This window comes from Ptychodera flava, chromosome 17 (assembly GCF_041260155.1).
Source record: "Ptychodera flava strain L36383 chromosome 17, AS_Pfla_20210202, whole genome shotgun sequence".
In the NCBI taxonomy this organism is placed as follows: Eukaryota; Metazoa; Hemichordata; class Enteropneusta; family Ptychoderidae; genus Ptychodera; species Ptychodera flava.
In genome coordinates, this window is record NC_091944.1 from 25314936 (window position 1) to 25341437 (window position 26502).

Sequence of the window (26502 nt, forward strand, 5' to 3'; positions counted from 1 at the left end):
CAATCCTTTTAAATATTCATGTCTTAAATGCAGTGCTGATTGACTAACGGGATTTAACGGTATATTACAGATCAAGTATCGATTCTACCGTCAAGTTCTTGTACATGTCCTCCATACACAGGATTAAAAAGCAGAATATATACCATATATGTTATAAAATGTTGCTGCATGAACTATCCGAATGGCTAGGAAGATTCGGATGTTTTAAAAAATATTAGCTGTATAAGTTACGAAGATCTGATAGCTCATGAGCAATTGTTTCAAAGGTCACCTAAGTGACACCAGCGCACACGCCATCTCCATTGTTCGACGGGTTGGCATACCAGTATCTTTTTCAGAGGGTAATTCGCGTGTCAGTGGAAGACGCGGATGTGACACAATGTAACATATTGTGTTGATTACCGTACGGTCGCCAGCTAATGCTGTACACATGACATATATCCGATGTATATAGCTATTTCCTAACTAACCCATGGCAACGGGATTATTTCAACGAGGGAAACGCTAGCCATATCATGCCAGTACATTGAGGACAGGCTTCAGGACAGTGCGAATGCCATCGACTGTTTCAGACATAGCGACTTATAACCAACGAATATGAGTTCACCTTTCAGAATTGTACATTGCACACATACGATCCTTTGAGTGTTGTCATTTGTTGATTAATTTTGTATTGATTAATTGCTCTGTCTTACTTCTTCAGCGACTTTGAAAAGAAAATACGTTACGCGGCATTTTCTCTCATTTTATTTGACCAAATTCCGGTGCCATCATATTGACTGTATTAGTTAATTCGCGCGGCACGGTACTCCTGTTAGACATCTGTCACCCTTTTTATGAGGGCTTCAAATATTTACAATACTTGAGTTTGTCTACATACACGACTCTCTAACACTGTGTAAGAAGAGCAATCCGTCAAAGCGGAAAGGACAGATCATTTTATATTACGCACGTTATGCAGCAGAAGAAGCCATTTTCGGACTACGAACGTACACTGGTAGCCCCTACATTGTTATCCGGACTATTCCGACGACTATGTTGTCTGTATAACAGACGTACATCGGGCCGCAGGCAACGGATTTGACGAGGAACTGTTGGTACACCGCCTTCACTTCACAAAGGGCCGAACTCGTACACAGAACACTTTTACAACATGAGCACGCAAATAATAAAGTCATGTGTTTAGAGTTGCCTGGCATCTCGTTTATTATATCAAACGACAACTGTTAGTAGTCAACTTAACGGCTGTGCTTTTGAATCTATCTAGAAAGAACTTGGCATCGCGCCTCAATTGAAGATTGCAAGGCAACCGTGACTCAGTGTCAGGATTCAACCCTGACACTAAGTCACGTTCGTGTACAACGGAGTCAAACGAGTAAGTGGGACTGGCGAAAATAAATTATATTAAAGGCCAAAAAAAAAATCGTTTCTGTTCACCGCGTGCATCATTTCAGAACCTGCGCGTCATTATACTCATCAGTACAGCTATCCTTGATATGCCTGTTTGCATGTCCAAAATGCAAAAAAGAAAATGGAAGTATTTCTCAGCCGGTGATAAAGGACAATAACTGTTGCATCAATAGTGCCAAACCAGCATTGTTAAAATAAAAAAAGAAAGGAAAAAGGAAGGGGGGGAGAAGAGAAAACCGCGTCGCCGCATCAAAGTTTGCTGAATGTCAAGGACCAGAAACATTTTTTGCCTAACTAATTTATATACTAATATCGTTCTATTGATCACTTGACCCTGTGGGTATATAAAGTCTGACAGAATAGTCAATTTGGCAAAAAAAGATAGAAGGTTCTGGTAGGGTGTCAGAAGTATTCAGCTGATAACATTACAGAACAATAGTTCAAAAGGGACTATATCAATCAATCAATCAATCAGAAACATTTATAAAGCGCCAGGATCAATAACCATGTTATTTTCAAAGGCTACTGTTCATTCATCTTCCATCCTCGACTCCCTGCCTCTCAGTCTGCCTTATGTGTATATTTCTGTGTCCCACTGTCTGTCTTTTTATCTTTCTACGTCTCCTCTCTCTCTATCTCTGTCGGTCTGTCGTTTCCGTTTCTACCCCTCTCTTTCTCTCTTTCTCTTCCTTCCCCTCTCTCTCTCTCTCTCTGGTATTTCCCTCTCTCTTTCCAAACTATTTATTAGGGCGATATCTGATATGTCCACGAATTGTTTGTCATATACAATCTGTATGGCTATTTTCCTCTCTTTCACATAGTGAGTCTCACTTATGTAATGCTAGGCTCAGATTGCCTTGCCCCAATTCAAGTTCTTATCCCTCATATGAAAAGACAAACGGTACACCGATCACTGGCATAGAGGGCGGTATAACCCCAAGTTAGCTAACATGGTTATATCTCTACACATTTCGAAAACGATCCTTTCGAAATATTTTCGTCAGCCTAACTCTAAACGCTTCATCAAAATTCAGCTTATAATTAGGCCGAACAAAACAAATTGTGCAGTTACGACTAACCCGACCTACCCTATTTTTACCTGCCGACCCTAAACGTTTTAGAGCTACGTAAACACGGAAGTAAAAAAGAAAAAAAAAACTGTAAAATCACGCGTTCGTTACTTTGCATTTGATTTTGTTTGAACGAGGATGTCTTTTATGGGTTTTTTCTTCTATATGTATGATACATTTTTCTGGAAATGTAATGGCCAGTGTTTGACCGCCGTGAACCCTGAATAATGCATATTTAAAAATATTTTGGAACAAAATATTCCTGCCGACCTACCTCCCTATTTTTGAAACAATGTTATCGGAACAGCATTATTTATTTCTCTTTTTATTTGCCTTGTAGGCAATTGTAAAAAAAATGTGTGTTTCCGGTAATATGCCTCCGAAAATCAGCGTATGTAAAAAGGAGGATATTTTTACAATGTAATTTTCGGGTTGGCTGTGAACCACAAAATGCAGTAGTGTTTGAAGAATGAACTCGAAAATGTTTTTGAAAATGCGGGAAAAAGGGGTTTTAGTGTCCGCCGGGATTTCTACTGGGGTCGGTCGGTTTACCGGAAACAGACATTATTGTTTTTCTCTATCTGAACATGATGTTACCGTGCTCCTAAGAATATCTCTAGGCTTTCATCTGATGACATACCTCCTTGAATTTTAAAACGTCAATATAATTATATGTAAGAAACCAAGACTTATTTTGGAACGAAGGAATGAATTTAAAAACAAACGGAATTGAATGGTTTCTTCCGGGGGTGCAGGATTGTACAGCATTAGAGTTCTGGTAGATGTAGAGTGAATACCCGAGTAGCCCCGAGTCAAGTTTCAAATCAGCCACCTATCATTACTAATCACAAGAAAAAAGACAGACTGTTTGTGTTGTGCAAGGTCACCAAAGGTCAATGCTCCGAAAATGTGCTATAAACACTAGCGAGAGATGCCAGTGTTCTGATTGACAGCGGAGAAATGGACCCGACCGTGGCGACGTCTCGATGTTCTTCCATATTACCGTAGAGGGCGTCATCATCATCAGCCGACCGAAGTACAGTATACAATGTGCGAACAAAAAATTAAGTTATCTTCTTCAGAATAGCACCTTCGGAACTGCTGAAATATAAACGAAAATGAGCAAGGACAAAACAAAAGAAGACGTTTAATTTGAAGTAAAATGATCAATCAATGATATGTATTTTATGGTTTTATCATTGTCACTTTACGTAACATTTACATGTAAGTACAGGAATATTGAAAGGTGCAGCAATGACAGTAAGTTCCTTTAAATTTCCAAAGTCAAAATAAAGCCGACACGTGTAGATTGTGTGTACATGCACTATTTTCTTAATGGAATATGTTGGCATCAGAAAATTGGTAAAAAATCGTGAATTTTTTTCCCACCAACGATGAATGACAAGTTAAAACGACCCATACTGATCGATCGAATAAAACGTGTGTCCATAATAGAACACTTTATCTCAATCGTATTTAAGTGACAGTATGTTGTAACTTGTGATCATGGTTTTATTATTGATATTCTTGAAAGCAATTTAATTTGTCTTATTTTTCTCTTCTTTCTAAAGTCTGTTCGAGATAGTAGTACCCCTGAAACCACGATGCATAGTAGTGTATATGCAATCTTATTATCGTCGACAAATGAATTTTAGCCAAAGCCAAAATTTCATTTCAACGGCTCGGTTGGCATGTTGAAAGTCTGACATTTCGACACTCTTTTTATGGGGGGACAGAACAAGGGCCTAAGAGTAGTAAGAAGTGATTGAAAATACAGTAACAGATACAGGACCTTCCTTAACGTAAAAGTGAAAAACGTATTGCTGTCAGTTGCTTGTTGTATGCGCCTTGGGATATTCAGCTTCTCAAACTCCCACTATTATTCTCTGGTATACCGCTTGTGGAGCTCGAGTTGATGCACTTCAGTGAAGTTTTCACCATCTTAATTTTAGTAAAAAATTATAGCGGCCACTTTGAATTTCAAAAATGTGTAAATTTGCATTTCTAAAAACCAAGATTTGTAAGGAGAACCTTGCTTTTTGTTCTTTACTGGTATTGTGAATGTTTGAAAGCGTCGTTAAGGAGAATGCGAGCAAAAGGTTACATGTAAGTCAATTTCTAGGTGCGTACTAACTTATCGCTGTTATCATGATCATCTGAGGTCATTATATTCTTGGCGCACACAAGCGGTCATATCTGATAATCTGTAGTTAGAAATCTGTCCATATGTTTACAATTAAATGCAGGTTGATGTCCCCACATGTTGTTAATTTCGTGACATAAAAATAGCATTAGATTGCGTGTCACATGCGATAAACACATCATAGTTGGTCTCTTCCCGGTATGATTGTTCAATAAGTCTGTATATAGATTGTCGTTTTTACGAGATAAAATGTTTTTGGTATTGTTTGCCACCAATCAGAGACATTAAATGAAAAGCTTTGTGTTACATTGATTTTAATGTATTTTTGAGCGAAGTGAGCTATTGACGGTTGATATTTATAAGTTTAAAATAAGAGCATATCTCTTTTAGCTTTTTATAGTTGTTCAATTGAGAGTATCAAACCATGGAGCACATGAAGAGAGAAAGGACATTGTACAATAAGGTTTACTATATATATAATGTAATACTTGTATATATAAAATTGCATATATGTAGTATGTATGTATGCATGTATAGGGCAAAATGCATGATATACGACAATATACACACATATACAGACTCTGTACATTTGTCAAGTACGTTAAGTATACATGTGCGTATACTTATAAAATGCACAAATACAGTGTACACTTGGTGTGCAAAGACCTGCAATACTTAGACTCTAGTTCTGCATAGATATGCGCTACGTATATCAACGTATTGATATGTTCCATATACAAAGATATACGTAAAGTATACCACTAACCTTGTGTTCCGTATATATCAATATATATAAATATACTGAACGTATATCAAGCATATGTGTATGTATGTGTGTATGTATGTATGGACATGTATATGTATTCTTATTTCTGTAGAAAATATCGAAAAGATACAAAAACATGCTCTCGAAAATTACAAAAAGTTAATGCTATGTATATTTCAACAGAGCCAAAAAACAGTACAATGCTACTTGAATACATGTAATCTTATAATTGGAGATAAAATGGCCGACTGTCACAGATTAATGATTTCCGGGTAAAATCAAAAATTTGTACCAATAGAATGCATTAAATACGAGAAACATGATTGGAAAAAGTATGCGTGAGTATCTGTCACTTTTAGCTGCCATCTCGCCATACTGTTTTGGCAATTTCTCGACTGCGGCATCTGCCATCGCAGAAGAGTCGTTCCTTCCCTCCAGTTCCCGTATGTTTCCGGACCTGCGCAGTGATGGTTCCTGATTCAATGTGTGTTGCGTAACGTTGCCCAGGCTCGACGATCTTGTTATCCACTGTTTGCAAGACTGGAGATTGGAGAGAAATATCCAGTTATTAGATTTTTAAAAAATAACAAAAACGGCAGCACTTTGCGGTATCTATGGACGATTGCAGTGTAAATATTAAGCGAATGAGGCTGGACTTGCACGTGGCTTTGCCCTGTTTTATTGGTTGAGAGTAAGTCTCTAGGGGAGGTATTTTCTTTTATCAGCTCTCAAAGAATAATCATGTAAAAACAAACGCAAAAGTGATATGATGCATCCATATTTAGAACGCTTATACTTTGATGGTTGATGTTATTGTTAGTAAAATTTCAGCGGAATAAGAAGAACGTCACCGGGGTTGTTTTTGTTTTTTAAATACTTAATGTGCTAGCAATATTGCTTGGCCATATGGCCATACATTGTTTGAATAGCAGCAGACTTATATTAATTATTCATTATGTCCATTTTAGTTGGGCTACGAAGAATTTCAAAACAACTTGACCACATTCGTGCGGCTTTTCTTATTAGCGAGTGCCAGAAGTTTACCACAGCGTGAAGACGTCAAAGAAACTACCGAGACAACCCTAGAGACTTTTTAAAGTGCTTTGACGATATGATGTACTTTGCGACAATAATTTGCCGTCAGTTTGGCCGTCAAGCCACGACACGGGTTAATACAGCGCCATTCATCTGATTAAACCGGCTTTTTTAAATTTCTTTCAGTACAAACTTTGATAACCTGAATTGTGGCTGATGTATTCGTTTTTGCGCAAACGATCCGAAAATTTTAAAAGGGCGAATCAATGTCAGAAATTAGCGAATTTTCAACATTTTTGTTTCAGTGCAGGAAACATGTACTCATGACCTCACGGTACCTGGTCGGAAAAAAAGTTTGAAAAGAATAAACAGCAACTTTATTGTATCGCACTATGATAGCACCTTTTACAAGTTTCTTTGGTCTGACACTGACTAATTCTTACAATTTCCCCTATCCTTGAGCCCTCTAATAACATTTTTTCTCTATATCATAGCTCTTAAAACCTTCAGACATGTTTAACAGCTATTGTGGTGCTCCTTACATTTTTGGTAAATAGTGGTGCGAACTGTGTCTACGTTAAGGAAAACAATTCCATATATGCATTCTCATTGTCGCCACTGTAAACATTATCGTCAAAAATGTACTTATTGCATCTAATTTATCATTACCACTTTCTCTATCATCATCATTATCATCATTATCATCATCATTAACACCGTCACCATCATCCACATTTTCCGCCACTGTCCAACGTATATTCCGTGTACATGTCAGAGCAGCGCACACGAAGGTGTGCGACGACAACTTTGTGCAGAGGACGATGCTCTGAAAGAGTGCCAATACAGAGACTGCTATTCTTCATGGTACGAAGGTGCCCGCACTTAGATTTTTGTAAGCAGCCACACAATGTATATGTATCGCCGGTGCATACCTACCGGATTCGTCGGTACGGCGTACCGCGGACCCCTTGTTGGATATACATGTACGCCGTTGCTCGGAGTGAGCCGATGCGTTGGTTTTGGTTGCATGTTGTTGATGATCTTCTGCAACGAATTCAGGTAGTAGACGATGGCAAATTCTAGTAGCGCCGCAAATACGAAGACCTGACACGTGACCATCCATATGTCTATAGCCTGTGATATAAATTGAAACCAACTTATTGGTAATGGAAGAATGCTGCAAGCTGTTGACAGGCGATGAGTTCTCTGTGTTTCTGCCCATGTCTTACATAGAATGCATTTATTTTTAATCTTTTAAAGCGATGCTGTTACTGCAAGTATTTCTCTTGTGCCAGTAATAGGTAGAAATACTTATGAATGGCAGAAATATAGTGTTGGAAATTGATACTTGCATAAGCATAAGACCTACAATTCCTAGCTGGGACGCAGGAAGCTTCCCGTTTTATTATCTAAACCTTTAATTTCTTGGAAAAAATGTCAAGAATCGGGACCCTTCTTTATAGTGAAAATAAACCTCAGCACTAAAGTCAAATGATTGAACTAATGGTCATATCTATTTAAGCAATGAGCCACACCCAGCGACGGTATTCCACTAGATTTGATCAGTTTAAGCATAGACCCTCGAGTTTTCTCGAGGGTCTATGGTTTAAGACATTAAATATTATTGCCTGAATGTATGGGTATATGTGCCCGAGAGCAGGTAACAATTTTCCCGACGCAAGACGGGCAAATGGTCTCCTACTGCAACTGCTGTGGTATACCCATTGCTGAGGTGGTGGAAATAGAATTGTGAAAGTTTGAGAGTCTGAATATCTGTCCCTGTGGCGCGTTCTACCTTAAAATGAAACGACATGTCATACAACAGAGAAATCATTGAAATATCGCTCCTCCGACCTTGGCTCATGTATGTTAAAACTGCGCAGACTCACCGTGGCATATGCAACTTTGGGAAGTTGGCTTCTCATCCACGTTCCCTGGGTCACTAACGCCAACACTGTTGTGATTCCCAGTGCAACCCGTGCAGGAGCGGCGCCCGGCTCCATCCACAGGGAAACCCAGGAGAGAATTACCAGGAGAATGCTGGGAATGTACGCTTGCAACATATAGAATCCGAGCTCTCGTTGTAAAATAAACTCCGCGATTAGATGTGAGTAGTTTCCTGTCAGGGAAAAAGTGGCAAAAAACAGCGATGATGCTTATGTTATACTAAATTAGAGACATTAAAGTCCGCCATGTGATAAGAAGGTATGCACAAAATGAAAAAGCAATTATATAGTCTATACATGAGACTGAAAAACTCCAGCAATGGTCGACCATCGTACTGGACAGTAGTCAGCACTCATAGAAACAAACTCGCAAATTTATGCTTTGTACCCCGGGACTCTAGGTTAGCACACTATCACTGACCCTAACGAATAGCTTTTAGACTATATGAATGGTGCAAAACGTTCTTGAAAGGTTCTGCACTCCTCTCCAATGCAGCAATTCTTTTTGAAGACAGTTTAAGAGACCGACAGAGTCAAGCCACTGGCTAACTTTGGAAAAAGACTTTATGCAAGGGATCGGTTTGTTTCCATGGATTCAATTTACTTGATTGTGTTTTTGTGTTTGTTTGTCAGTTTGTTTGTTTGTTTAAGCATTACCATATAGCTGAGTGTTGCTATCATTTATTTTGAGGGACTCGAGGGCACCCTTCCTCTAAGGCAGTTTGTGCCTCGAAAATTAATGATAATACACTTTAAATTTGTTCAAACTTTCCTCGGGTAAACTTTGTAACCATTGAATATCTCTTTCAAGAATAAAAATCGGGGGTCACAGTGCAAATTTTAGAAAAACAAATCACCCAATATTTACCGAAACTTGAAATCAAAATGATGGCCACCATCCCTGTGTTATCTTCATGAGGGAAAAAAATTCTGATTTTCACAAAACTACGCCAGTGAAAACTTCATTTACTCATCAATAAGCTTCCAAATCAGCTCCCACAAGTGGTAGGCCATGAGAATGTGTTAAAAGATTGAGTGCCTGAATATCTGTCCAAGATGCGTATTTTACCTTAAATGATGACTTACCAGTGGTGTAAGGCCGTGTTATTTCATAGTATTCCAGGGAGGCGATTTTATACTGCGGGAGTACGACCTCCGAATCAATCTGCAGGGGACTCTCTTCAAACCACAGTAGTTTCATATCTTGGGTTGTGTACGAGTCTAAGGAAAGAATTTCAACTCATTGTACTTTCTGCGTATAATTTTGCTGTAAGGATATTTTTGACGTAGATTAGCATGTCACTCTTGAACTCCACTGAAAGCTCTAAAGTCAATGTTTCAAAATTTATTAGCAGTACCCACAAATCCTGGAAACGTTTTAAACACATAACATGTCATGGCTTGCCTAGAATTTATGAAAAAGGTTAAAGCTATATAATGTGCCTCTATTATAACTAAAACGTGCACGTGGCAAATGTGTCGAAACGAGTTTGTGCATGGAGTGACCTTACGGCTACCCTACATAAAATAATGTGTTTATCTCGTTCGTACATGCACAATAAGCGTATAAATACATAATTAACCACATAGACGCAAAATGTTTTATAATGCATAAAATGTACCCTCAGAAAGAAATCAGCATACATTATTAGTACGCAGTTTACTACCCTTATCGCAATCGACTGCGCTCAACATCATCCATTGACGATAAGATTAATGGATGACTAGACGCAATCATATGCCAACAGCGCGCCTATTCAACCCAATATCCCACTTATCAAGCGAGTCTGACGCAATACGGCAACCCCTTACGTCCAGTCGATGACGTACATTGATTTGCAGGGATGCTCTCAGGTAGCTCTTGTATAAATAGCCCGACATCTGATCTGATGGAAAGCTGCATTTCGGGTATTAAACCGAAAAGCGATAGGTCTGCGAAAAGTAACTCCGCCGGAGGACAGATATATATTTTATTATTGTATTCAGAGACAGCATGACATAACAGATGCAGTGATAAATTGTTGATGTTTGACATATTGTGTTTTTGATATTGTTTGGACCATCATGAATTTCAACATTTGCTGCTACGAATACTACAAATCGACAGCCTCGGGCACTTTAGCCAAAGATACCATGTGGTGGAAAGTTGAGGCAGTAAATATTATTGAATGATTAATTAATTACATTTTTATGTATTTATTCATTTACTAAAGATATATTTTATTTATTTATGTATATTTTGTAGTGTATCATCATGGATTTAATTGTTCATTCATCGTATTTATTAGTTTATCTATCCATCTATCTATCCCTCTATCTATCTATCCGTCGATTTATCTGGCTATCTCTCTATCTACCCCTATCTATCTCCCCATCCATCAACCCACCCATCCATCCATTCGTCCATCCATCTATGTATCTATCTATTGATCAATCCCTCTGTTGACCTATCTAAAAGGGCGACGGCCGCCATCGTGGATGGCGCTGTAATTATACCACATGTTGCTTTCTCATAGATCCCTTCCGTGCCACAGTGACGGTGCGCCACTCTCATAATCATTATGAGACAGAAAACTAAAATACTATTTCCATGAAAGCTCAGAGAATCTCATTTTTTCCTTTTTTACCTCTTCGAATCACTAAATATGCTAATATGATCGATGATGTCCGGGCAGTTTGGTCTTCCTCAAGCTGGTTTACCTTAAATTCACAAGTTCTTGTTTCTACATGCGAAAATCCCCAGCATTGATAAGCATGCCCTGCCCGAGGACAGAAGTCTTTTTCATCCACAAAGACTTCAAATGCAAGACGGTCCAGAAAGTCTTAGGGAAGATGTGTTTTCATCAGCATATCAGCAAAGAAAGTCGCCGCTTATTTTCTTGAATATCAAAGACACTCGGTCCAAAGGTTACGTGAATCAACAACGTTCTCGAGGCAACCAGCCGAATTGTTGTTCATTTATATTGAAGGGTCTCAGTAGTCCACATGGTCATAGTAGTTTATACTTGCTTAGTTTTGAATGTCGTTGATGCTGTTCCGTGTGCGTGAACTTGTCTTTGGATAGAAAAGATAGGGACTTTAAACTTACATCCTGACCATCACGAATTTCTACCTGTCTGTCCCCTCACGTTTTTCAATGGGGTTCTCTTGACTCGGAGGTAAATACTGATCGACCAATCGCAGTACATAGTCTTTTAGTCGACGCCGTCGGTTTAACTGTTGATCATGTAACAAAATGGCGCTACACGGTTTAATGGTCTAAATTCTGAAGAGATCGAAAATAGAACCATTATAATGTATGTAGCACAATTTTTATTACACACTTTACATTTTAAAGAGAATAGGTCATATACGCATGCGCTTTTATTTCACGTTAGACAAAAATAAGCATATTTAACAGACAAAGTGGACGGCATTTGATGACAATCAGATTGTTGAAAACTTTCTGCTTTTTCAAATTACATGTTTTCTAAAAAAATTCCGTTTGCTCTTTCTATTTCTGTTTATTGGAATACGTTGCCTTCTCGGTTATGTTCCCTTCATATGCCTTGTAAGCAAGTTTTACTAAACGATGATTTTCTTGGTTGTAACGCTTCCTGTGCGAAAGTCAATTCAAATTAATAATATTTAACGTTTTAAAATACAGTGCATGTTATTTGACAGAATGGTTTTCCTCTCTTGGCCTGAGTGCAAGGTGGCGTTTTCTAAGACTGCTGTATGCATCTTTGCTAGGTTAAGGTTGCGAATAGAATGAAGTTAAGTCAATTAATCAGTAGCTAGGACTACTTAAGTGAAATAGTACACCAAGCAGTGAACTTGAAAGGAAAGTCTATATCATTTTTTAGCCAGGGATCGAATAAAACGTTTAGCGTTTATAGTTGTCAAAAATTTGAGTCGCGCAGTCAGAGATGAACGAACACAGCGTCGTCGGCAGCAAATTGTCATTCTCTGAAAACTGCTTTGAGTAGACTACAAAACTTGTATCGCAAACGCGTGCAGAACGGCTTTTTTATGTAATTCGGCGTTTATGCCTTATTTGAAAACAGAGAAAAAGGTGAGAAGCCAGCTCTTGGTCGAAAAAATCAACACACCCGCAGAAATGTATCCCCGTTTTCTTAAATGTTTCTCATTATCTCATCGACCCAACGCCAAGAGTTCTTCTTATTTCCTGATAGTCGCTGATTTTCAAAGGGGCCAATTTCAGTCTTTCTTGACACCTCAAAATTTATTCATGTTAAGGGACAAATTCTCATGAAAAAGGAGGAATGGCAAAAAATCATGTAAATGGCGATACTTCAGAATTAATACGAATAAACTCTTGTGAACGTTTTAGATCACTTTCCCGGGAGATCAATTTTTCAGTCTGCTCTTTATATTTCATACTGTATATTCGGGACACAAAGAACCAGAGCACAAATGGCTTGCATTCTGTGTAGTTTATACAATAGAGGCTTTTGCTGACAAGACGAAACACGAGCGACTCTGTGTATACTACAGTATGCAAATAGACCATGTTTACAATGTTGAATGAGACACTGAAATATTACTTTTCAGCCTTGTTAGTTACATATGTATTGCTTGTTTACCGTATGTTCGCATTTATGCAGATAAATCATGCCCCGAGTTTTTATGTCGGCCACACATGTATATGTATATAGGATCGCTAAACAGAAACATTGAAGCCTCCTTTATGATCGTTGTAAATCACGCCCCGAAGTGTTTTCCGTCCGTCATCGGCGGGAAAAATACAAACAGCGAAATAACTTGACAGAGAATGCGCGATTATAAATCGATAACCGTCAATAAACGGGATCGTTGGCTGGCACTTGAACCTACATTGTTTTAACGACACGCCCGCAAGCGTTAAGCGCAATCGTAAAGAATGTAGAGGTGATGTATCGATTGGTTCAGTGCAGCCAGAGTTCAGGGTCATCCTGCCTTGAAACCATGTTTTGATGATATTCAGTAAACCACTCGTGATACAGAAAGCTTGCTGTACTGTATAAAATATTCTATCCACGACAGAATCTCAGTTGGAGCTTTTACAATGTCAACAGCGGTGTTGACTGCTATTCAACAAGGGAGTCATTAAATCGCACTATGGCTACCTATATCCTGTGGGAACTGATTCGACCGCAAGGCAATAATTTTCGATAATGTCCTTTCCATCAATTAGTATTCTTTTGTGCTCAAATGAACAGTAACATATATAGATACATAGATGCATACCATTCTTCTTACCTTCCTATCTGCCTCCCTCCCTCCCTACCTCCCTCCGTCCCCCTCGCTCCCCGCCCTCACTTCCTCCTTCCCTCCCTACCCACCCACCTACCTACCAACCTACATGTACCTGCCTGCCTACCTACCTACTTACATGGTTTGATACACGGTCTGATAGACCGTACTCATATTCAACGATATAAGCAGCGAGATAGACAAAGACATAACTGGGCAGAAAGCCCGAAAGAGGCAAATAAAGTGAAGCCTAAATACATATATGGAACAACTAGATGTGTTACATGGGTAAATGTGGCGGTACGATACGGGGACAGTAAGTTGAATAACCTTCATGTCAGGGTAACATCTGATACGCGATATAAAAAACCCGGCACTTTTATAGATAAAAGGATGCGATTATTTTGCATGACTATCCCTGACACGCCCCTAGTTCCCTTCATGAACTGGTAGTCAAACTACCGCTTATCGTTTTGGCTCATGGTGTGTACTACGTTTGCTACAAAGTTCATTGACTTGCACACTGAATATACGCATTCATCTATTGAAAAATAGTGTCTCAGACATGAGTATACAGATTCGAAACCCGTTTAACGGGGGGTCATCATTTTTAACAAAGTATAACCGTGATGAATACCATTAATATTGTGTAAAGTGATGCATATGAGTGTACTTAGTCATTGACTGTTTATCGCCACACAACTCTAAAATAAGGTATGTATTTCGAGAAAAGATAACCTTTATGAATAGCATACACAATTTGTCGTTTTGTCACGCTGATTAGTGTGAATATAATGCGTCTGAGTAAGGGGTGGTATTTTAAAAACATCCATGCATTATCAATTGTCACCAGCACTACGTGAAAAGCTGTCCACATGAAACTAATAAACAACAAGCCTAGTGATTTTTTCAAAATCATTTCTTGATTCACATCACTTGTTTAAATTTGACGTGGAAAGGACAAAGACACTGACAGGATATCTATGCATTTGTAATCTATAACACTGAATAAGAGTTGCATGTCACTCACATGTTTCAACTTCAATTTTGCAACGCTGCTGATCCATTGGGAATCTTTCTAGATGCATGTTGCAGGTAAGTATAAGACCGAGCCTGTCGGGATCAAATTACAGAGAAAAATCATTAACGTCCCGGCTATGGAAAACATTGGTAAACTTGTGTGAGGGTACGACATTCTACGTATTACTAATTTGAACACAATTTCTGGCCTAAAGTATGATCAATAGTAGATCGACATTACACTGAGACGTCGCGTCAAAGCTGGAAATTTACGATCTGTCATATCAAAAAAATAAAACCTTGTGTTTCAGGGCAGTTTGTGTAATTAGTTAGCCTTGAATGTGAACGGTAATTAAAGGGGTTGCCTTAATTCACATTTCCTGTTAAGTCTAATTGATGTTGTACTAATATGTTTACACGAAGACTGATTATGTGTTATCTTTGACAGGATAATAACAGTTACCACCTGTGACATCAATCATTCCTCACCAGTGTATTTGTCAACCGTCAAACAAGCCCTAACGATAGGTTAAAAAGGTGTATGTATGTATGTATGTATGTATGTATGTATGTATGTATGTATGTATGTATGTATGTATGTATGTATGTATGTATGTATGTATGTATGTATGTATGTATGTGTGTGTGTATATATCTCTCTCTAGCAATGTATCTAGCAGTATGTTGTACCTCTGTCTCTGCCTCTGTCTCTCTGGCTATGTCTCTGTCTCTGTCTCTCTGTCTCTGTCTCTCCCTCTCTCTGTCTCTGTCTCTGTCTCTCCCTCTCTCTATATATACATATATTTATAAATACTTCTCTCTCTATCTATATGTATATATAATATGTATGTATATATACACACACACACACACATATATATATATATATATATATATATATATATATATATATGTGTATATATATATATATATATACTATGTACTGTGACAAAAATACTGCAGGACTGAAGAAGACTGGGCCTAAAGGGGACAATTTTATAAGTTAAGATAATCCTAGAGGTGCAGTTGCTTATAGAAGCTGCTTGAGGTCCTCTTACTTATTAAAGACAATCTCCATCGTTTTCGAAACGAAGAATGTGCCCAGCCTTGATCAGTTGTGCCAGTCTTAGTGTAAATGACACCCTACTTGACTACCTGATGCTAAAATACACATCGCCGTTAGGGTAAACACGGAGAAAGAGGTTGTCCTTTGTCGTGGAATGGATTTCAGTCTGCTTGGCGTTCTCGAAATACAAGTCCGGAATCCAAAGGCTGTTTATTATGTCCCCGTTCATGTTGATAAAGCCGGTAGCATCGTACATTAACCTTGGGTCATTCCATTGATGCCGAAAATACGTAGTTAGTGTGTAGTCCTATATAAGACAAACAAAAAATCAACACAGATAACTTTGAAATTGCTTTCATATGAAGTGATGAGCAACTCCACTGGTCAAGCAGTACAGCAATATCAAACAAAACGCTAAACACGTTCTAAAATGGTCTGCAGTTACCAGTCTTATACAGAGTACTCTTGACTACTGTTGTGTTGTTTTGGGGAACACAACAGAAACAAATCTCAACAAAGTTTTCATTTTACAAAAGAGAGCTTTACGTATTCTGTTTGAATTACCTTATGACTATCCTTCTCTTGAGTTATTTTCTAGGTAAAATGTTCTGTCCATTAGACAAAGAATTGTTTATTTCATGGGAGTGTTAACATTTAAGTGTATGACTGGAAATGCATCAAAATATCTGTGTAAGTTTTTGTATTTCAGAGTGATGTTCATCCTTATCAAACAAGTTCTGTTTCTCGTCAAGATTGTAATATTCCAAAGTCAGTTTTAAATCTGCTACAAAACTCTGGAATTCTCTGCCAAACGACATAAGACATGCGCCTAATATATACAATTTAAGGTGAAGCTAAGAGAGTTTATCAAACTCAATTTTCCTTTGTGAACGACTTTATTATCTTTAAAATATGTACTTCTGCCATTATTAAGATTGTTGTATTTATTGAGCCCCGATGAAAATTACTCATTTAGTAACTCGACCGCTCATTAAAAGTGTAAATAAATGTAAATTTGCACTCACGTCCAAATATTAATATTTTACACATATATTTAGTACATGTTGTGTGCATATATTTCTAGAAAAGTCATTAACCTTGTGTATACTGACCGTGATAAACATATTGGCTTCATCGTGCATTCAAACCTGAACAGTCTTTCGGGTCAAGACGTACTGTGACCTGTTTCAATCCTGCCGCGGGAAGATTCTGCTAACTGCAGTATTTTACTATTAAGAAATTAAAGCTGTCAAGGTGTTTTGCCAAAACCAAGTGAAAATTATGTAATTTTGTTAAGCTCTGTGGCAAAATTCTCCGTCGGGTTCGAAGAGCCAAATGCTTACAAAAGCCCTCTTTTCCCATTAGAGCGAGTTACTATTTGAGGAATCACGCCACACGGAAAATAGAAAGACGGGCACTATGTTTAGTCGAACTACTACACCGCTAATTATAGCCCTTTTATTCAGAGTTTATTTCCAAAATTCAGCTCTAAAAATTACTGTGATTGATAACAGTAGTCTATCGCATCGAGGTTGAAAATTAAAGACAAACGCACTGCAACTAGATATCTGATATGAATACAAACGCATTTCATGATCAAGTACATAAGCAGATACCACCCACAGGGATATGCAAATTCGTGTAAAACCTGATCATATCTTGCACGTCATCGCATTGTTATCGCATTGAAAACAACTAATTCCCGCCAGGCGTTTTTTCTTTGTCACGCAGAATAAATACATTGAATCGTTCATCCACTTTTTTACATATCAGGGAACTTTTATCGCTAAACACCTTTGGACTTACTGAAACCGGGCGAATCATATGCGTCGAATATGCGTAAAATGTTTTCTTACTTAGGCTTTCCATAAATACTGACTTTCGCTGAATATTCGCTAAAAAAATCAGGTCTTTATTATATTAGGCTTTCTGATTGTATACATTCGTTGAGCGTTATACGGCAAAAGAGTGCGCTAGAGTGCGTTGGACATTTTGAATCACAGGATATCACATTTCATGTTGTTTCAGTCTTTTCTTCTTTATTTACGCACGGCTGGGGAGCAGAGTAACTTTATTTTAAGCACAGACAAATAGACTAGCAACGCCGCGCGGCAAGCTTGTTTTATGGTCGTCTCGATAAACACCGGCCTTTTCATATCAAAATGAGCTTCACAGGTGTTAGCCTTTATGGAGACTTCGTTCGTGGTTGATAATTCCACGAGATAATGCAAAAAGTAGGACGATATGGCATCGTGTTGCCTGTCGCGTAGCAACCATACTTACTTTGTGTGCTCTCAGGGCAGAAACACTGCTTCACGCCAATTAAAATATAACACACCAGCAGTTTCATTAAACACGTCTTCTCATGACGAACTTGTAAAAGACGATATAACTGACCGTAAACCATTGCGTAAAATCTGACAGTATCGATAAGAGACTTTCAAATTTGGTTGAAACACACTCATTATATATTCATAAAAATGTGAGAGGAATCCTAACCTGAGGCGAGGCGTACATGGAGGGGTTATATCACCTCTTCACACCTTGAACAATACCCCTTGCTAGTCTGTCTTTCTATTTGCCTGTGTTTTAGGGCAGAACGCGCCTCGGGGACAGACATTCGGACTCTCAAACTTTTACAATTTGTTTCTGATTTTCCACTTGCAGGGTTCATTTTAAAGCTCTTGCTGTAAGAAAACTTTTCACTGGCTTAGTTTTTCGAAAATCGAAAATATTATTTTTTCTCCGTCGAGTTAACACAGGGGTGGCGGCCTTTCTCAATTTTACATATCGGTAAGTCTAGGGTTATTTGTTTCTGTAGCACCAAAGTTTGCACGGTGACCCCCGATTTTTCCCTTGATTTAGTAAGAGAATGACTGAAAGTTTCATCAAGGAAAATTTAAGCAAATGTTGAAGTTTGTCACTTTCGAGGTGCATACTGTACCTTAAGAGACGACAGAAAGTTAAAAAACGGTTTACAGTAATTTACGTGAGTGCAATGTGCTAGGTTCCGATCAGCAACATCACGTGAGTAATATCACCATCAATTCAAGTATTTACAAGCTGTTCCGTGAGAAATTGTCTATTACTCTCTCAAAGGTGCATTTGAACGACCAGATGCGAAAACAATAAAGCGAGATTCTCTCTCAATCGTCAATCCTTTATCACAACAAAGCTTCGCGACAGGTACAGGATGAATTCTCAATGGACAATGAAATGTGTGCGACGTTGGCTCGATACATGTGTCGGCGTCTCACACCTACCCACTTGATTTAATGTATACACAATCTTTGTAACACTATCGATGTGATACACAGGCCGTTTCAGAGAATGCTACGTGAGCTTTTATGTGCCTCGCTAAAGATACTACGTGACTTGTATTGAGGTATGTGTAGTCGATTCACCCTTAAATGCCTGGCTTGAAGTGAGATTTTAATGATCAGAGTTTGTTAAACTGTTAAATTAATGATAAAATCCTCATAAATACAAACATACATACATACATACATACATACATACATACATACATACATACATACATACATACATACATACATACATACATACATACATACATACATACATACATACATACATACATACATACATACATACATACAGATATACAGACAGATAGACGGACAGACAGACAAAGCCTCATGGAAATTTGTCCAAAACAGGGCCAGCGTTGTCATGGCTTGCAACTTATCGCGGTAGGTTTTCTGAAAATAAAGAAGGCCCGCACATTAACGTACATGTACATGATGCACAGATATGCTGCATTTCAGTCGAGCACGTTTGACAGGCCAAAACACTTACCCACGCCATGATATTTGTTTAACCCTGATTTGCAAAGAAAATCATGGAGCAATTTACAATCCTGAAGCTTTCAGAAATCGATATCATAGTTTTTGTCACCTGCTGCACTTCTGGAATGGAGTCACGAGTGGCAATCGATTGCCGAGCCGTGATGTTGAGATCGTTCAAATATGTCAATCGATTAATGTACATTTCGAGCGCTGAAAACCTCGCGATATTGCGGGCTCAGGTTCTGTTGCCCCAAAGGCTCATGTTTCCCTTGCTCCTGTGACATGAAGATCGTCTTTATTTTAATGATGTAGAAGCTATTCAAAGCAGTGCCCTGAATGACAACAATATCATCTGCATAAATATTCCAATAATGGTACTACCTTTACGCAATATTACGTTCAGCGTAAACAAATCTGGACCGTTTACAACATCAAACCATTCATTAGCGATTGCCTTTGGGATTTCCCCATTCCTTAAAGTAAATATCATCGAAACATAACCTAAATGTCATCCCATGCATTTGTGTGCGCTGCATCTACTGTTGCCGCGACAAAATAAATACACCGGGAATATAATCAACCTCAATAAGAAACGCGTTGTAGAAGAGATGTTTGCTCATTAATTTACATATTTAACTACCATCGGGCTGGCGCTGTCCTTTTTGTGCCTTTTTGAATTGGAAATCACATAGACGTGATCGTTTGAAGAAATAATTTTTCCGAATATTAATTTTTTAATCCTACATTGACATTGTATATACACTCAGGCTGCTCGGCTTGTATGGGCCGAATTGTCTTTTGTTTAGGTGTCACATGTAAAAGTAAACAATGCCTTTTAAAGGTCTTTATTAAATATGATTGAAGAATTTCAAAAGGAACTGCATTGACAAGAAATTCGTGAACTATGATCTCAATCTGTAAATGATACAAATTTATATTAGCAAGGTGTTGACCCAGAAAATAGTGAACAAAAAAGTGTCGAATTCTGTTACTTAGTGACTCAAGCACAATTTGACCAATCATTTTGTAGGAAAGGTACTTATATAAGGTTAGTTATGTTGTCAATATGTTAAAAACATTAATAGTTGAGTTTATGTGTTTCCAGGGCACACTGCGAAGGTGCACTTTGGGGAATTCAAGATGTTTGATGAGAAATAAGGTCAGTTCCTACTTGCTCGGGAAGAAAGTAATTTCAAGGGATATTTTTGGAAGCTTTTTCCTTCAGGAAGATGTTCAGGCAGAAAGTGTCTGGTCACGTGAGGATGCACTTTTGAAACGATGGTATTCCGGTCGAAGCATGATAATGATTGACGAGCCTGTGGCCAAAGGAGCGCAATATGTTTACCAATACCGCACAAACTTCAAGAGCTCAGTAACAACAAAGATGCAATTTCACCAAAGACGTTTTATAATATCCACTTTATATATATATATATATATATATATATATATATATATATATATATATATATATATATATATATATATATATATATATATATAGATAGATAGATAGATAGATAGATAGATAGATAGATAGATAGATAGATAGATAGATAGATAGATAGATAGATAGATAGATAGATAGATAGATAGATAGATAGATAGGGGTTATTACAAGAAGTTTGGGCAATACCGAGTCGTATTCGAGTGATGTGTCCGTATGTTGACGAGTTACGCAGCAACGAGTCAAAATGGGGACACATCACAAGAATACGACGCGGTATCGCCCAAACTTCGTGTAATACCCCATCATCATACATGCATGCCTCGGTTATGACTGTTTTCCTACGGACGTTCCGAAATTGGCGACGAATCAACTGAAATCGACCTTGCTTGCTCCTGGCTGTACTCATAACACGTTTGTTGCTAAGTAGTGATGACAACCGTATCACTTCTTGATATTATTCCGCTGTTGGGCCATTCCACTTCAATGGAGGGTTTATGGCACACTTTTAAAGCGAACAATTTAAATATTAAGATGTCGACACAGGTTTTTACAATTTGAAGAAGATTTCTTTTGAGTGTAAAATGGCGGTGGACGTAAAACATAGGCCGGAGTGTGTAAAATGAGTGTGTTTTCGTGTTTTAAAACATAACCTCATCCCTTCGCGAAAGATATGAGGCCCGCCAAAATCGGGTCAAAATACTCGCGCCGCGCCAGCGTTCGATTTCAAACTCGATCGACTGTGAACAGCTGAGAGCAAGCAGCTCTGTGACATCTATGAATGAATTGTGAATATAATACCCGTACCAGTCAGTTTATCTCGAAAAATTATACATGTCCTCAGACGTCAAATATGCCAAATTACCATCTTAGAAAGTTATTTGTGAGAGGATTAGGGAAAACGTGAAGTGAGTACACTGTATATTTTATAAGCTGTAGCGTCGTAACTCGTTCGTGATTTTGTTGCTGTAAGAATAAAACATTTCAAAGGTATTTACATCGTCTGTTCGTTTATTTCGTTACTGGCTTGCCTAAATAGAACTAAACTTCTTTTAACAACCTAAACGAAAGTTTGACTTTCCCTAGTATCTTGCATTGTATCCGAACACGATCATGCCCTGTGAATCTCACCGACAGGTACAAATCAGAAATATAATATGTGCACTTTGTGTGTCGCGAGTATTTTCAGTGCGGCTGGATTTCCGTGGCTCATTTATCAATGTAATTCACCACCTAGATACTTAAACTCGTCAACAATAAACTTGTCGTATAGCGGTTCTATCATGATTCACTGTCCAACGGGGACGTAATCTTCAGCAGCGTAGACGACACGACTGCACCGTATGGGACCAGCCGTGAAGGGAACGATAATGACAGATGTCGGCAAAACATACACATTTTCAATGCGTTCGTTTGTGTGTTTTTGGTACAACCGTACTTGTACCCAAGTGCAATGCCTGTGAACTAACTGCAAACAACAAAATTTTAATCATAATCACAATTACGTTTCGGAGTTTTACAAGTCTTATTAGCTCAGCTGTTTTACATGACCATGATCATACCATAGGTCACGCGTACGCGTCGCTGTAAGTAGTTCGGTTACAGTGAAAATATAATTCGTATTTTAACTAGTTAAAATACGGGTTCATATCAGTACCGTCTAAACAATAGGAGAATGGCGATACAGGCATGGCATGTATGATAAATATATATATCGTTAATTAGGTATTACATGAATATATACCATACGTCGAGTTAGCACTTGCTTTACATGACTTTACAATGCAAAGCAGTCCAAATCCGAATTGGTAAAGTGATATCGTCCTTGCTTTATGACATTTTAAATTAGTTGGTATTTTTGGAAGTTTAAAGAGGTAAGGGTAAAATAACAATCCCATTTGAAACAAATAACTTAATAAATCAACATTAAAATAGAGAAATGCAAATGATTCTGTGTCTCTTTGACACAGCAAAACATTGTCATCGGGCGTTATTTTGATATGATCTTACTGTAAAATTCTTTTGAATCTCAAAGCAATGTCTACACCAAGTCTTTTATTCCGTAAGGTTCTCCAGAAATAAGTTATGAGTGCAATTAATGGAATCCTCATAGAATACTCAAGAATACTCGCTTAGAGGCAAAACTCTTTGCTTGAAAGGTCCGTTCTATAGGCTCATAACCACTGAGTCATCGACAATTGGAAGTTCTTTCAGTTTTACTTAGTGTTTTATTGTATAATCCATTCTCCAAATTCCAACTCGTACACGCAATCGTGTTGACTGATACATGTCTTTTGAAACACAGGAGTATTCATGTAACTAACTAATAAACTCATGGAAGGAGATTTATGCTGACACTTGCATGGTACTGGTTGACCCCAGCACTCGGACCCATACATCAGATATATCCTGAGTGAAATGGCCGACACGAGAAATCTCTGTTATTAGCCATTACACGAAATCTATACCCCGGAGCAGAAAGCCTTATGTCTGCACAAACGACTTGCCTGTCCTGGGGGTATTTCTTTGTTTGTAGCCCAGTCTTAGGAGACATTTGAAAGCGTGTGATGCAGCAGTGCTAACGATATGGATTAAATTGGTATGCTATTCACGATCTGAACTGAAGCAGCATCAAACTACTGAAGTGTGTGCTCTAGATCTTTCAGACTCAACAAGGTTTGAGGTTCAATCTGATGTAATATCGTTTTCATTGGTTATTTCTTATAACGCCTCTGCATGCGATGACGGTTTATGGTATAAAAATACACAATAAGACAGTCCGCTGTTCACAGGTATATTTATCATTCTGGTGAGATCTAAAGGAATTTATCGAAAAGTCTGCTTGAATTGGACATTGATCTCTAATAGTATGCACACCAACATCTATATTCGTTTTTAGCTGACATTTAATAGGTAAAATCTTCGCGGGCTATTGGCTGCTGATACAATTATGTCGACGTGAATGACAAAATGAATGAAATCTCCAAAATTGATAGCTTAATCAAATAATGTCAACACATTAAAAGCATTCGCCGAAAGAGCTCGCAAACGTTTGTAAAAATAGGACATCATGTACCCTATATATGACAGGACGTAGATATTATAAGTGTGTTGTATCTCTGTATTTCTGTCCCTTTGAAAAGTGAACAGAAGATATGTCAACCGCTACTCACCATAGTAGTTTCTGATATTGAATCAAAACTTCGGATGTAAAGACCGCATAGCACTACCACTGGAGGACCTATAACAAAAGGAATTAACATCTTCTTTCAATAGCCATTAAAGAGAAGGAAGAAATTTGAGAAAAGGGATGATGATGATGATGATGATGATGATGATGATGATGATGATGATGATGATGATAATGATGATGATGTTGATGATTAATGATATGATCATGATTGATGATAATAATGATGATTTTGGCAAAAGTGATAATACATTCAACATATGATGACAAAAATCTAAAAAAAATATACACATATCTAAATATCTAAAATAAATGACAAAATTTAAAAATAAACGGATGTGAAGCTCTACTACACTTTATTTCGCAGTGATCTAGACCAATAACTCCACGTATGATGATAGCCCAATCATTGCATATGACAAATATTCAGGCACAAGACGAAATCGATATAAAACTGATGTTCAATTGATGTTTGAACAAGATCACATCACCTTAAATGCTCGTGAAAATACTACTTTTTATCAAATTGCCACTTTACTGTTAGTATAGAAGGATACATGAAAAGTAACGAAATGGCAAAGGTCATGAGTGATACGACTTTATTCTTCTTCTTTCATTCACGACTGACTCTGCCCAATTATATCGTCAATTGCCCAGCAGCGATAACGCATGGCTCCGCGTGCGTCGTTACTTCAAGTACTGATGAAGAACGGGGATAAGGGCAACCCTTCACAGTTTTTAGCATTCAAATAGTGAATCGTACGGCGCTTTCTCTGCAAAAAACGATGCGTGGTTTTTTGGTCAGAAAGAGGCATTGAAGTGTATCGCTAACCAGATAGCGATATCTGTAATGTTGAAATATGAACGCGGTACGTACAGTAAAGCACAGACAAATAGAAACAGACTGGCAAAGGGTATTGTTCAAGGCTTGAAGCGGTTACGTAAGTCATCCACGTTCGCCTCGCCTCAGGTAGCTCTCGCCTCGCTTTTCCGAAGAGTGCCGACCATGCACCCTTCGGTAGTTTCCGGATTTTCGCCAATTTTTAAGCGAAAGTATGTTCGGCAAAGTCTGTGTTATTGTTGTCATGTGGTGCTGAGTGGAATCGGCATGCTGGCGAAAACGGGAAAGTTTTGAGCTTCGGTAAAGTGAGTTTTACCATTTTAAAAATTCCTCTCACATTTTTATGAATATATAATGAGTGTGTTTCAACCAAATTTGAAAATCTTCTATCGATACTGTCTGGTTTTACGGTCAGTCATATCGTCTATTAAAAGTTGGTCATTGAAGGACGTGTTTATGAAACTGCAGGCGTGTTATGTTTTGATTGGCGTGAAGCAGTGTTTCTCCCCTGAGAGCTCATAAAGTAAGTATGGTTGCAACTGGCAGCACAATGCCATCTCGTCGTACTTTTTGCATGATCTTGTGCAATTATCAGCCACGAACAAAGGTCTCAAAAAAATCTAACACGCGTGAAGCTCATTTTAATATGAAAATGCCATAGTCTACCGATACGACCATGGAACAAGAGCCATGCTGCGTTGCTAGTCTGTTTCTTCTATTTATCTGTGAGTAAAGGTAGCAAGCTTAACTCCTTATCATTTCACCGTTTTCGAATATGGACTGACATAAAGCGGATTAACTTACACGGATTGTTGATGTTCATGCGATGTACAAATTAGGGTTGGGTACGAGAATAATGGGGTAATAGAAGTACGAGATTCGATCGAATATAATAGATGAAATCGTTGGTGTGTACGATCGATATGAACTTCCAGTTGTGAAAGTCACGTCTTTAACCATTCATTAGTAACGGGTATTCTTTTGACATTTTCATCGCAAGTATGACATTGCTATCACTTATAATGTCTTGGTTGTTTGGTATGCTGCACTTGGTCTTCAAAAAGGAATAATTTATATAATAGTGTCAACTCTACATCGTCCACCGTTTTGTGGAGTAACATCCCGACAAGTTCAAAATAACGCAATCACCTTGTTGGCTTGATATCTGGGGGTACTTTAAAACATTGCCCTTGTAACTTGCCAGACGATATGACAAGGCATTCTAATCCACGTTACCAGAAAGCGATAATTAATACGTCACTTTAAAACACGGCATTATCCTGTTTCTGACGTGTCATTCGCAAGTGTCCTTCAGCAAAATTATGACCTTTAATTTCACTGCACGAGTCGGGAAAATTGCCAGCCGTTAACTATGTATAGCCTTTTTAAAGGACCAGTAGCTGTAACGTTTGATAATTTTTTTGTATAGTATGGCGATCGTTCGTACTGGTTCTATTCCTACAACATGTTTAAACTACAATTCACTCGTCAACACAGCGTCTATACGTTTAAGTGCGCTGTTAT

The 26502-nt window shown here is 38.1% G+C and overlaps 1 protein-coding gene across 1 annotated transcript in view; it reads right to left on the bottom strand.

Annotated features, from left to right (window-relative positions):
- Nucleotides 1-4207: 4207 nt before the first annotated feature.
- LOC139115868 (glycine receptor subunit alphaZ1-like) overlaps nt 4208-26502 on the bottom strand; it is a 45832-nt gene continuing 23537 nt past the window's right edge. The window contains exons 4-10 of the mRNA XM_070678267.1: nt 24121-24188; nt 15781-15998; nt 14636-14718; nt 9457-9591; nt 8314-8543; nt 7361-7558; nt 4208-5929 (exon numbers count right to left, since the gene is read on the bottom strand). Coding sequence (XP_070534368.1) covers nt 5648-5929; nt 7361-7558; nt 8314-8543; nt 9457-9591; nt 14636-14718; nt 15781-15998; nt 24121-24188 — 1214 coding nt within the window. The 3' untranslated portion in view covers nt 4208-5647. The remainder of the gene's footprint in view (nt 5930-7360; nt 7559-8313; nt 8544-9456; nt 9592-14635; nt 14719-15780; nt 15999-24120; nt 24189-26502) is intronic.